Source organism: Physella acuta, unplaced genomic scaffold, assembly GCF_028476545.2.
Source record: "Physella acuta isolate Inbredline_101_S28 unplaced genomic scaffold, ASM2847654v3 ptg000061l, whole genome shotgun sequence".
Taxonomy (NCBI): Eukaryota; Metazoa; Mollusca; class Gastropoda; family Physidae; genus Physella; species Physella acuta.
Genome location: NW_026731581.1, coordinates 396,643 through 410,467, shown reverse-complemented (window position 1 = coordinate 410,467; position 13,825 = coordinate 396,643). Strand labels below are relative to the sequence as shown.

Sequence of the window (13,825 nt, the reverse complement as noted above, 5' to 3'; positions counted from 1 at the left end):
AGTTTCAGTGGACATCTGATGTCAATGGTCAACAAATGATAGCCGTCAGTCATCTGATGTCAGTGGTCAACAAATGAGAGCCGTCAGTCATGTGATGTCAATGGTCAACAAATGAGAGCCGTCAGTGATGTGATGTCAGTGGTCAACAAATGAGAAGCGTCAGTCATCTGATGTCAGTGGTCAACAAATGAGAGCCGTCAGTCATGTGATGTCAGTGGTCAACAAATGAGAGCCGTCAGTGATGTGATGTCAGTGGTCAACAAATGAGAAGCGTCAGTCATCTGATGTCAGTGGTCAACAAATGAGAGCCGTCAGTCATGTGATGTCAGTGGTCAACAAATGAGAGCCGTCAGTCATCTGATGTCAGTGGTCAACAAATGAGAGCCGTCAGTCATCTGATGTCAGTGGTCAACAAATGAGAGCCGTCAGTCATGTGATGTCAGTGGTCAACAAATGAGAGCCGTCAGTCATCTGATAGCAGTGGTCAACAAATGAGAGCCGTCAGTCATCTGATGTCAGTGGTCAACAAATGAGAGCCGTCAGTCATGTGATGTCAGTGGTCAACAAATGAGAGCCGTCAGTCATCTGATAGCAGTGGTCAACAAATGAGAGCCGTCAGTCATCTGATGTCAGTGGTCAACAAATGAGAGCCGTCAGTCATCTGATGTCAGTGGTCAACAAATGAGAGCCGTCAGTCATGTGATGTCAATGGTCAACAAATGAGAGCCGTCAGTCATCTGATGTCAGTGGTCAACAAATGAGAGCCGTCAGTCATCTGATGTCAGTGGTCAACAAATGAGAGCCGTCAGTCATCTGATGTCAGTGGTCAACAAATGAGAGTCGTCAGTCATCTGATGTCAGTGGTCAAGAGAGCCGTCAGTCATCTGATGTCAGTGGTCAAGAGAGCCGTCAGTCATCTGATGTCAGTGGTCAACAATTGAGAGCCGTCAGTCATGTAGAGTGAGTTGTCAATGTTGTATAAAGTTTAGTTCCCAACAGAGTACGTGTCAATATTTAGACCTGACTCTGTTAACATTGTTCTATTTTTCTGTTTATATCTTAGTTTTATTATCTCAGTGTTTGTCTTTATTATACAAATTCACGTCTTGTACTACAAATAACGATGGTAGCTTCTATGTACTGTGATGTAATACACATACATCTTGTACTACAAATAAGTAAGTAGTATCTATGTAACGGTAATACACAAACATCTTGTACTACAAAAAAGCTAGTAGTATCTAGGTACTGTGATGTAAAGTAAAAAGTTCCCTTTTCAAACCTGACGTAGAGTTCACTTGTTTCTGTGACCTCGGCATATGAAGCGATAGTGTGGTCAGCGCTATGGCCAGCCGCCGTTACTCTCCCTAACGTGAGGTAGTACCCATCAGAGTTGGGTGGACTCAGGGACGGTCTACTGACGTCAACCCGGATTCGAACGCGAGACTTAAGGATTGGCTAGACCACTCAGTCCCCTCAGTCTGTAAAACACAGACATATTATTCTTTAATTTTTCAGAGTTAACAGTTAAAAATAATACGTTACTATTTTTGAAAAGAATGTGTTAGTGAAGTCCTATTTTTATATAATTTAAAAGGATTCACCTGCAATGTTGTCTTAGGATATGGGACCAAAATATGTTGATATAAACTGCACAACTAGTAAGCATATGTTGGTGACCAGCCCACCATATGAGGTCATGACCAGAGGACATGACCAGCCCACCATGTGAGGACATGACCAGCCCACCATGTGAGGACATGACCAGCCCACCATATGAGGTCATGACCAGAGGACATGACCAGCCCACCATGTGAGGACATGACCAGCCCACAATGTGAGGACATGACCAGCCCACCATGTGAGGACATGACCAGCCCACCATGTGAGAACATGACCAGCCCACCATGTGAGAACATGACCAGCCCACCATGTGAGGACATGACCAGCCCACATGACCAGCCCACCATGTGAGGACATGACCAGCCCACCATGTGAGGACATGACCAGCCCACCATGTGAGGACATGACCAGCCCAACATGTGAGGACATGACCAGCCCACCATGTGAGGACATGACCAGCCCACCATGTGAGGACATGACCAGCCCACCATATGAGGACATGACCAGCCCACATGACCAGCCCACCATGTGAGGACATGACCAGCCCAACATGTGAGGACATGACCAGCCCACATGACCAGCCCACCTTGTGAGGACATGACCAGCCCACCATGTGAGAACATGACCAGCCCACCATGTGAGGACATGATCAGCCCACCATGTGAGGACATGACCAGCCCACATGACCAGCCCACCATGTGAGGACATGACCAGCCCACCATGTGAGGACATGACCAGCCCACCATGTGAGGACATGACCAGCCCACCATGTGAGGACATGACCAGCCCACCATGTGAGGACATGACCAGCCCACCATGTGAGGACATGACCAGCCCACCATGTGAGGACATGACCAGCCCACCATGTGAGAACATGACCAGCCCACCATGTGAGGACATGATCAGCCCACCATGTGAGGACATGACCAGCCCACCATGTGAGGACATGACCAGCCCACCATGTGAGGACATGACCAGCCCACCATGTGAGAACATGACCAGCCCACCATGTGAGAACATGACCAGCCCACCATGTGAGGACATGATCAGCCCACCATGTGAGGACATGACCAGCCCACCATGTGAGGACATGACCAGCCCACCATGTGAGGACATGACCAGCCCACCATGTGAGGACATGACCAGCCCACCATGTGAGAACATGACCAGCCCACCATGTGAGGACATGATCAGCCCACCATGTGAGGACATGACCAGCCCACCATGTGAGGACATGACCAGCCCACCATGTGAGGACATGACCAGCCCACCATATGAGAACATGACCAGCCCACCATGTGAGAACATGACCAGCCCACCATGTGAGGACATGATCAGCCCACCATGTGAGGACATGACCAGCCCACCATGTGAGGACATGACCAGCCCACCATGTGAGGACATGACCAGCCCACCATGTGAGGACATGACCAGCCCACCATGTGAGGACATGACCAGCCCACCATGTGAGGACATGACCAGCCCACCATGTGAGGACATGACCAGCCCACCATGTGAGAACATGACCAGCCCACCATGTGAGGACATGATCAGCCCACCATGTGAGGACATGACCAGCCCACCATGTGAGGACATGACCAGCCCACCATGTGAGGACATGACCAGCCCACCATGTGAGAACATGACCAGCCCACCATGTGAGAACATGACCAGCCCACCATGTGAGGACATGATCAGCCCACCATGTGAGGACATGACCAGCCCACCATGTGAGGACATGACCAGCCCACCATGTGAGGACATGACCAGCCCACCATGTGAGGACATGACCAGCCCACCATGTGAGGACATGACCAGCCCACCATGTGAGGACATGACCAGCCCACCATGTGAGGACATGACCAGCCCACCATGTGAGGACATGACCAGCCCACCATGTGAGAACATGACCAGAGGACATGACCAGCCCACCATATTAGGACATGACCAGCCCACCATGTGAGGACATGACCAGCCCACCATGTGAGGACATGACCAGCCCACCATGTGAGAACATGACCAGAGGACATGACCAGCCCACCATGTGAGGACATGACCAGCCCACCATGTGAGGACATGACCAGCCCACCATATGAGGACATGACCAGCCCACCATGTGAGGACATGACCAGAGGACATGACCAGCCCACCATATTAGGACATGACCAGCCCACCATGTGAGGACATGACCAGCCCACCATGTGAGGACATGACCAGAGGACATGACCAGCCCACCATATGAGGACATGACCAGCCCACCATGTGAGGACATGACCAGCCCACCATGTGAGGACATGACCAGCCCACCATATGAGGACATGACCAGCCCACATGACCAGCCCACCATGTGAGGACATGACCAGCCCACCATGTGAGAACATGACCAGAGGACATGACCAGCCCACCATATTAGGACATGACCAGCCCACCATGTGAGGACATGACCAGCCCACCATGTGAGGACATGACCAGCCCACCATGTGAGGACATGACCAGCCCACCATGTGAGGACATGACCAGCCCACCATGTGAGGACATGACCAGCCCACCATGTGAGGACATGACCAGCCCACCATGTGAGAACATGACCAGAGGACATGACCAGCCCACCATGTGAGGACATGACCAGCCCACCATGTGAGGACATGACCAGCCCACCATATGAGGACATGACCAGCCCACCATGTGAGGACATGACCAGAGGACATGACCAGCCCACCATATTAGGACATGACCAGCCCACCATGTGAGGACATGACCAGCCCACCATGTGAGGACATGACCAGAGGACATGACCAGCCCACCATATGAGGACATGACCAGCCCACCATGTGAGGACATGACCAGCCCACCATGTGAGGACATGACCAGCCCACCATGTGAGGACATGACCAGAGGACATGACCAGCCCACCATATGAGGACATGACCAGCCCACCATGTGAGGACATGACCAGCCCACCATGTGAGGACATGACCAGCCCACCATGTGAGGACATGACCAGCCCACCATGTGAGGACATGACCAGAGGACATGACCAGCCCACCATGTGAGGACATGACCAGCCCACCATGTGAGGACATGACCAGCCCACCATGTGAGGACATGACCAGCCCACCATGTGAGGACATGACCAGAGGACATGACCAGCCCACCATATTAGGACATGACCAGCCCACCATGTGAGGACATGACCAGCCCACCATGTGAGGACATGACCAGCCCACCATGTGAGGACATGACTAGCCCACCATGTGAGGACATGACCAGCCCACCATGTGAGGACATGACCAGCCCACATGACCAGCCCACCATGTGAGGACATGACTAGCCCACCATGTGAGGACATGACCAGCCCACATGACCAGCCCACCATGTGAGGACATGACTAGCCCACCATGTGAGGACATGACCAGCCCACCATGTGAGGACATGACCAGCCCACATGACCAGCCCACCATGTGAGGACATGACCAGTCCACCATGTGAGGACATGACCAGCCCACCATGTGAGGACATGACCAGCCCACATGACCAGCCCAACATGTGAGGACATGACCAGCCCACCATGTGAGGACATGACCAGCCCACCATGTGAGGACATGACCAGCCCACCATGTGAGGACATGACCAGCCCACCATGTGAGGACATGACCAGCCCACATGACCAGCCCAACATGTGAGGACATGACCAGCCCACCATGTGAGGACATGACCAGCCCACCATGTGAGGACATGACCAGCCCACCATGTGAGGACATGACCAGCCCACCATGTTAGGACATGACAAGCCCACATGACCAGCCTACCATGTGAGGACATGACCAGCCCACCATGTGAGGACCCACAGTATAAAAAAATGTCTACCCTATGAGGATTTGATCCTCCTTTGAATGCGAAAAACCAAAGTGTATGAAATAGCTTAAATGTTGTTTTTTTTAAATTTAAACTCAAGAAAAATAAAGTTCACACTAAAAATAATCTACGTTTTAGAAATAAAAAAGAAATGTGTTGGAATAAAAGTGTGTTTAAAAAAAATGGGAGCAACTGACATTTTCAAATTCGCTCTCATGTCTTGTTTATTTAATTATTTTATTGCGTTGTTGTATTGCATAGCTGGTGTATCGTATTGTTGTATGAGAGAAAGGGGATGGGTAGGGATGTGGTGATGGTAGTAGCTGTAGTGTGGGGAGACGGGGAATGAGGGTAATACATGTTGGGTGGAGATGGTGGGGGGATGGTGGGGGGAGTGTGGGGAAGGATGAGGGGGGGGGATGGAGTGTGGGGAAGGGATGAGGGGGGGATGGAGAGGGGGAAGGGATGAGGGGGGATGGAGTGGGGGAAGGGATGAGGGGGGGATGGAGTGGGGGAAGGGATGAGGGGGGGGGGGGGGGATGGAGTGTGGGGAAGGGATGAGGGGGGATGGAGTGGGGGAAGGGATGAGGGGGGATGGAGTGGGGGAAGGGATGAGGGGGGGATGGAGTGGGGGAAGGGATGAGGGGGGGGGATGGAGTGTGGGGAAGGGATGAGGGGGGGGGATGGAGTGGGGGAAGGGATGAGGGGGGGGATGGAGTGGGGGAAGGGATGAGGGGGGGATGGGATGAGGGGGGGGATGGAGTGGGGGAAGGGATGAGGGGGGGATGGAGTGGGGGAAGGGATGAGGGGGGGATGGAGTGGGGGAAGGGATGAGGGGGGGATGGAGTGGGGGAAGGGATGAGGGGGGGATGGAGTGGGGGAAGGGATGAAGGGGGGATAGAGTGGGGGAAGGGATGAAGGGGGGATAGAGTGGGGGAAGGGATGAGGGGGGGGGGATGGAGTGGGGGAAGGGATGAGGGGGGGGATGGAGTGGGGGAAGGGATGAGGGGGGGATGGTGTGGGGGAAGGGATGAGGGGGGGGATGGAGTGGGGGAAGGGATGAGGGGGGGATGGAGTGGGGGAAGGGATGAGGGGGGGGGGGGGATGGAGTGGGGGAAGGGATGAGGGGGGGATGGAGTGGGGGAAGGGATGAGGGGGGGATGGAGTGGGGGAAGGGATGAGGGGGGGGATGGAGTGGGGGAAGGGATGAAGGGGGGATAGAGTGGGGGAAGGGATGAGGGGGGGATGGAGTGGGGGAAGGGATGAGGGGGGGGATGGAGTGGGGGAAGGGATGAGGGGGGGATGGTGTGGGGGAAGGGATGAGGGGGGGGATGGAGTGGGGGAAGGGATGAGGGGGGGGATGGAGTGGGGGAAGGGATGAGGGGGGGATGGAGTGGGGGAAGGGATGAGGGGGGGGGGATGGAGTGGGGGAATGGATAAGGGGGGGGATGGAGTGGGGGAATGGATGAGGGGGGATGGAGTGGGGGAAGGGATGAGGGGGGGATGGAGTGGGGGAAGGGATGAGGGGGGGGGATGGAGTGGGGGAAGGGATGAGGGGGGATGGAGTGGGGGAAGGGATGAGGGGGGGATGGAGTGGGGGAAGGGATGAGGGGGGGATGGAGTGGGGGAAGGGATGAGGGGGGGGAGATGGAGTGGGGGAAGGGATGAGGGGGGGAGATGGAGTGTGGGGAAGGGATGAGGGGGCGGGGATGGAGTGTGGGGAAGGGATGAGGGGGGGGGATGGAGTGTGGGGAAGGGATGAGGGGGGGGGGGATGGAGTGTGGGGAAGGGATGAGGGGGGGGGGGATGGAGTGTGGGGAAGGGATGAGGGGGGAATGGAGTGGGGGAAGGGATGAGGGGGGAATGGAGTGGGGGAAGGGATGAGGGGGGATGGAGTGGGGGAAGGGATGAGGGGGGGGGTGGAGTGGGGGAAGGGATGAGGGGGGATGGAGTGGGGGAAGGGATGAGGGGGGGGGATGGAGTGGGGGAAGGGATGAGGGGGGGGATGGAGTGGGGGAAGGGATGAGGAGGGGATGGTGTGGGGGAAGGGATGAGGGGGGATGGTGTGGGGGAAGGGATGAGGGGGGATGGTGTGGGGGAAGGGATGAGGGGGGATGGTGTGGGGGAAGGGATGAGGGGGGGATGGTGTGGGGGAAGGGATGAGGGGGGGATGGTGTGCGGGAAGGGATGAGGGGGGATGGTGTGGGGGAAGAGATGAGGCGGGATGGTGTGGGGGAAGGGATGAGGGGGGGATGGTGTGCGGGAAGGGATGAGGGGGGATGGTGTGGGGAAAGGGATGAGGGGGCGGTGGTGTGGGGGAAGGGATGAGGGGGCGGTGGTGTGGGGGAAGGGATGAGGGGGATGGATGGAGGAAGGCAAGAGGTGGGAAAGATATGGGGGAGAGGGATGAGGGGTAGTGGGAGGTTGGGGAAAAATGGACGCGGGTGAGAGGGAGGGGGGGGGGGAAAGGGATGGGGGATGGAGAGGGGAAGGGATGGGGGAAAAGGGATTGGGGATGGAGGGGTAGGGATGGGGGAGAGGGAGGGTGGGGTAAAAGGGATGGGGGAAGGGATGGGGTAGAAGGAAGGTGGGGGAAAAGGAATGGGTGAAGAGGGAGGGTGGGGGAAAAGGGATGGGGGAGAGGGGGAGGGTGTCAAGTCGTATTGCATTAGCAGCACTCAAAAATCTAATAGTCAGCCCTAATTTCATAACGTCGATTGGCTCGAAGGTGTAATCTGACCTTTGACACTCCGGATCATTTGACAGAAACCGAACACTATCACTTGTATGTAGTTTAAAACACGTCTGTCCTATTTAATCAATAATAAAATTGAATACAAAATTTTGTGCAAACGCCATGTTTTTAATTTCACACTAGATAACAATAACATGTAGCAAATATTCCGTGTCATGTAGCCTCAAATATTTGTGTTAACTTGTCTAGATCTCAACAGCTGCACAGCTTATTATAGTCGTCCTCTGAGGTGTTGTTGTTCATTGAAGGACAGCTAAAAGAGACCACTAAAACGTTATTTAGTGCATCTAAATAGTCCAACAATTGTTTCATCAAACGACAACTAAAATAGACAAAAACTGTTTACATCAAGTGACAGCTAAAATCAAAGCAAAAACAGACAAAAAACAGAATTGCCTAAAAGATCAACTTTACAACTATCTACGTGAATGAAAAGTAATAAAAAAACAACTGAATATTTCGTGATGATTATAGAGACGCTGAAAACTCAGTGAAAGTGTTAGATACATCAAGATAGCAGTACCCCTTTATTTTGTAAATATATATAATAATAATTGCACACGTTTCAAGTGCAATTGGTTATACGTTTCCTTTACTACATGATAAAACTTTTTTTTTTTTTTTCGTGCTGTTTTTTTATAAGGTAAACAAAAATTGTTCGTTTTCCAATGATTTTTAAGGAATATAAATATGATTATTTAAAGTGAAACAAAATGCCAATGCTCTAGTTTTCACTAACCAAGTGTCGATGTGTAGATGCACGGGTAGATTAAAATACCTCACAACTAAGACTATTTTATACGGACCTGTCAATTTTCCACACAATGTAGGGAGCGTTGTTAGATTTTTCTGGGAACAGGTCCAGATACGTCACGGATGATAAGGCGTTACAGCTAAGGTGGACTCCATAGGAAGCGATTGGCTGAAAATATGTTATCATAGTAAGTGGTAAACAAGGAACATTGTATCACTTATATTTCTTGTTCAATACAAATATGCCTACACATCAGCAAGGATGGCGGAAGAAAGAGTGGAATGATGGAATGCTATCAGTATGACACTTGTGGCACCCGTCAAGACTACAGGACAGGAGAAGAAATGCACGCAGACGCTGAAGGCATTAATGGTCACATGTCGCCTCCATATTTACCCCTCCGTAATAATTGGTGCAGTCTGGCATGAAGCCGAAGAATAAGTTGAACTCCACCGTCCTCCATGTAATGGTACAAGCCATGTTGGTATCTAACACAGTGTAGTCGAGGTCAGACACCGCATTGTAGTCGATCTCGCCATCCCTGGGGAGGGAGACACATGGAGACATTATTTTCTAAGGGGAACCAGTACGGTGATCTCATTATTATTTTCTAAGGGGAACCAGTACGGTGGCCTTCTCATTATTTTCTAAGGGAACTATGAGAGAACTGAAATTATGGTAAACACTGCATGATGCTAAAGTTGAATTATGGGAAAGAGACTAGTAGAAACGGTACTCTGTAAACAGTTTTTTGATGTTGAAAGTGAACAAGAAGAACAGCCATGAGGAAAATGTACGCTCTAGAATCTAGATAGTGGATGGTGTGAAACAAGATAAAATAAATTTGATCAAGCCAGTTGCAAACCTCACACCATGTTTTGTACTCACTGATCCAACACTGGCACTGTGATGTTGTATGGCTGACACACCACATAGCTGAATGTGTTGAGACTACAGACCCAGATGTGTTGCCTGATGATGACGCCATTACGTCTGAATGTGTGGTACAGTGAAGAGGCCTGTCATAGAGGATTTCTTTAAGTTGTTATTCATATGTAGAGAATAAGGTTTTCTAAAATCGTAAATCTTAACAAAAAACGCTGCAATGGTGAAATTATATTTAAGGTGTGGAAGCAGAGGCGTAGCGAGGGGGAGGGGGGGGCGGGGGGGGGGGGACATATGTCCCCGGGCGCCGACCTTAGGGGGGCGCCAAATTGAAAGTTTGAGGGGGGGGGTGCAAATGAAAAGTTCGAGGGGGGGGTGCAAATCAAAAGTTTGAGGGGGGGGGGGGGTGCAAATGAAAAGTTCGAGGGGGGGTGCAAATCGAAAATTTGCTCCCGAGGGGGGCGCCAAATTGAAAGTATGTCCCCGGGCGCCGGGAAGGGTCGCTACGCCTCTGTGTGGAAGTGTAGGAGAGACGGTCCACAACTTTTCAATTTTTAAAGCAATTTTACAACAGAAGGAAAGTTTTGGATAAAACAAACACTCGTTTTTTTAAATACATCAGAAAAAGTCGAAATTAGATTGTTATACATTGAGTGTCAATGTAAAGTAAATCGTATATTAGAAAATTAATTTTAACTTACATTTTATCTCTTACGTACTAATGAAAATATTTTAAACTCGCATGCAGGTTAAATAAGACGCAAATTATACTTTTTCTGTAAAACAAAAATACGTGTAGTCTTACAAGTCAAGTCGGACACAGTTGTCACTAATGCTGACACGTGTGCTCCTTGGCCTATATTTGTTGTCAATGTCAGTGACAATTAGCAGACACTCTACATTCAGCGAGTACAGCTTGACTTACAGTCTGTGTTTACACAAGTATTTGTTGTCTTCTTTTATTTAAAGTGTCACGTAAAACTAAATATTCCCATTTACTTATTCCAAAATTCAGACTAGCACAATACTGACAAAACTGGGACAAATTCTATTTTCATATTGGGTACAATGCTAGATGTTAATGGACCTAAATTCCATTGTCTTACTGGGTACAAGGCTAGAATGTTAACTAGCAAAAATTATATTGTCTTTCTGGGTACAATGCTAGAATGTTAACTAGCAAAAATTATATTGTCTTACTGGGTACAATGCTGGAATGTTAACTGGCACAAATTCTATCTGAATATGGTCATGTGATCTGTTTCTAACATCCTTCTTGATGTCCCCTAAATTACTGTAGTTGCCACAGAGAATGGAAACAAATTTGTCCAGGGTGTTGGGGCCACAGCCTGGAAAATCAAATCAAAATAATTTTTTATTTGCATGAGTTTAAAGCTTTACAAGCAGAATGCAACTGAAATATTAAAAAGATTATTGTTTTTGGTTTTTTAAAATTTGTATTATACCATCCAAGTAAATAATACTCAGATGACAATTATCTGTTTTTGGAAATATACCTCCATCTACCAACAGCTTACAACACAAGCCCGCTATTGATTTGTGTGTTGTCTGTTGAATACACCAGTTGATTGGTGCCAGGAAACAAGATTATTGCAACATTATGAGCCCAGGTGATATCGCAGGAATGGCGCTAAACTGGACGCCTTAAGGAAAAATAAAACAGAAGGCCAGTGGAGAGGTGTAGGCGCACGGCGGGGAAGCAGAAGAAACGTAGCTAGGAGAGGGTGGATAGGGCGGCCGCCCCGGGCGCCCACCTTAAGGTGGCGCCTAAAGGGATGGACAAAATAATCCTTTTGAGCTACACTTATATACTTAGTTAATGAAATAGACCTACTCGGCTTAGCAGGCTTATTTAACTGTTTTCTACATCAAGTGTGACACACCAACATAAAAACCATTGGGGACTGCAAGGTAAACTGACGAAGACCGACAAAAGAGGAGGGAACTTTTAGTGGCGGCCCCATGTATTGGGCTCAAAACAGGATGAACTTTGCTCATCGGTGTGTGTATTTTTTAGTTTTGCGCGCGACTTTCATATTATTGTCTTGTGTTAACAACATTTTCATATGTTTTTAAAGTTCGCGCTAACGCCGTGTGCCAGATATTTAAGGCCTACAAAAGTATACTGAAACACCTCGATTTCTTTGTACAAACAATAGCGTATGGTAAAATATCTCACACGTCATTATGTCACTTTATTTAGAAATATGAAAGTTTGCCACATTATTTGCATTATCTACATACATATATGAATATGCTACAATAAATGACAATATATAAATGACATTGTACAGATATATGTGTACACATATATAAGTTTTGCTACAACATCTAACTTTTTATGTAGAAATATGAAAGTTGAAAATATCTCACTATCTATATATATATATAAATGAAAGTATGTAAAGTTATCTATAGTATGTTACAATATATCTTTATCTTAGTACAAACATAAACGTTTGGTACAATATATCATTATTTATGTACAAATATAAAAATTACATCACAATATCTCACTATATATGTACAAATATAAAACTACATTACAATATCTCAATATCTATGTACAAATATAAAAATTACATCACAATATCTCACTATATATGTACAAATATAAAACTACATTACAATATCTCACTATCTATGTACAAATATAAAATTACATCACAATATCTCACTTGTAGCTGAAGCAGATACATAGCCCACGACTACAAGTAACAACAACCCCAGCTTGTACATGGTCGGTCACCACAGAGTTATCTAACCTGAGGAGCTCAGACTGACGCTCATTCTAAAGGGAGGTGTGAAGAAAGTGATTTAGTTTTCAGCTTAGTTTATGGGGACATGACATTTATGAAGCAGTGTACACATTGTTAACGAGCCATCAATGTTTACATCAGCAGTCAGATCAAACGGATGATTAGCAAGCACATGGGCAGGCAGTTTAAGTGAGCATTAATTTTTTTTTTAAATTGCAGCTCCCCTTCTATAAAGCAGTGGCTTAACAAATATGTACATACAGGCAAGTCTAGTGTTGTTTCTTTCAGATATTTTTTTGGGAGGGGCTGGGGCATTAAAAATTCTGAGGAGTGATGGGGGTGAGTAGGGAGTCGAGTGAGAGCTGAATGGAGGTTGAAGTCAAACCTAAGCTTGGCGTCACGCTAGTTCTACCACTAGTAATGTCATTGTGGAGGGCTACAGGGTGCTCTATGAGCAGAACATCTGTAGACAAGATAACACACTCCAAGTGGTTTTAACGAGAGTAAATAGAGATCAGCGTCTGCCGGAGCTGACTTGTTCTACAGTGACCAATGTTCGTTTAAGTTTTTCTGATCAAACTAGAGGCACCTCAATGTTCGTTTTTCTGGTCAAACTAGAGGCACCTGAATGTTCGTTTTTCTGGTCAAACTAGAGAGGTATTTAAATTTAGTAATCTCATGATTAATGCAAATATCTCCCCTGCAGTTTTAAAACTGATCCGAGCTACCGTTTGGGTCGGTTGTAGGGTAATTTTATTTCCAGACTGGTGGGTCTTCTACGTGCTTGGGACTTTTAAATATTGTTGCCTATATATATATATATATATATATATATATATATATATATATATATATATATATATATATATATATATATATATATATATATATATATATATAATTATATACACATATTCTTATTACTTTAAAAAGCTGTTGTTTTGACTTAGACGCTCTACAGAAAATGTAGATTACTATTAATACTATTATGTATTCAAAATAAAATTTTCAGAGATGTCTTTGATCGCAACAGAAACACCAAATGTAGGGTTGTATCTCAATTTTTAATAAAGTTATGAATTTTAAAAATCTTATGTTAGCTTTTCAACCATCAAGTGTCTATTTGAGATACAGGCTTATTTTTTAAAAGTAAGATGAAACGTTCAAATTCAT

At 47.7% G+C, this 13,825-nt stretch overlaps 1 protein-coding gene across 1 annotated transcript; it reads right to left on the bottom strand.

Annotated features, from left to right (window-relative positions):
* Positions 1-8,307: 8,307 nt before the first annotated feature.
* On the bottom strand, positions 8,308-12,675 carry LOC131949278 (uncharacterized). The gene is made up of 6 exons (XM_059311098.1): positions 12,572-12,675; positions 11,073-11,221; positions 9,876-10,006; positions 9,384-9,528; positions 9,040-9,155; positions 8,308-8,486 (listed from the first exon to the last, which is right to left on the bottom strand). Exons 1-6 carry the CDS (start codon positions 12,630-12,632, stop codon positions 8,426-8,428), a joined length of 663 nt encoding a protein of 220 aa, XP_059167081.1. The 5' UTR covers positions 12,633-12,675; the 3' UTR covers positions 8,308-8,425.
* Between the last annotated feature and the right edge of the window lie 1,150 nt (positions 12,676-13,825).

Bases quoted from the DNA above. Each gene is read 5' to 3' on its own strand.
- LOC131949278 (XM_059311098.1), bottom strand. From the start codon at position 12,632: ATGTACAAGCTGGGGTTGTTGTTACTTGTAGTCGTGGGCTATGTATCT. The intron at 10,007-11,072 runs GTAAGACAATAT...CCTCTATGACAG, and splicing joins ACATTCCAGCATTGTACCCA to GCCTCTTCACTGTACCACAC. The intron at 8,487-9,039 runs GTCCGTATAAAA...GGTCTCTTTTAG, and splicing joins ATTGTGTGGAAAATTGACAG to CTGTCCTTCAATGAACAACA.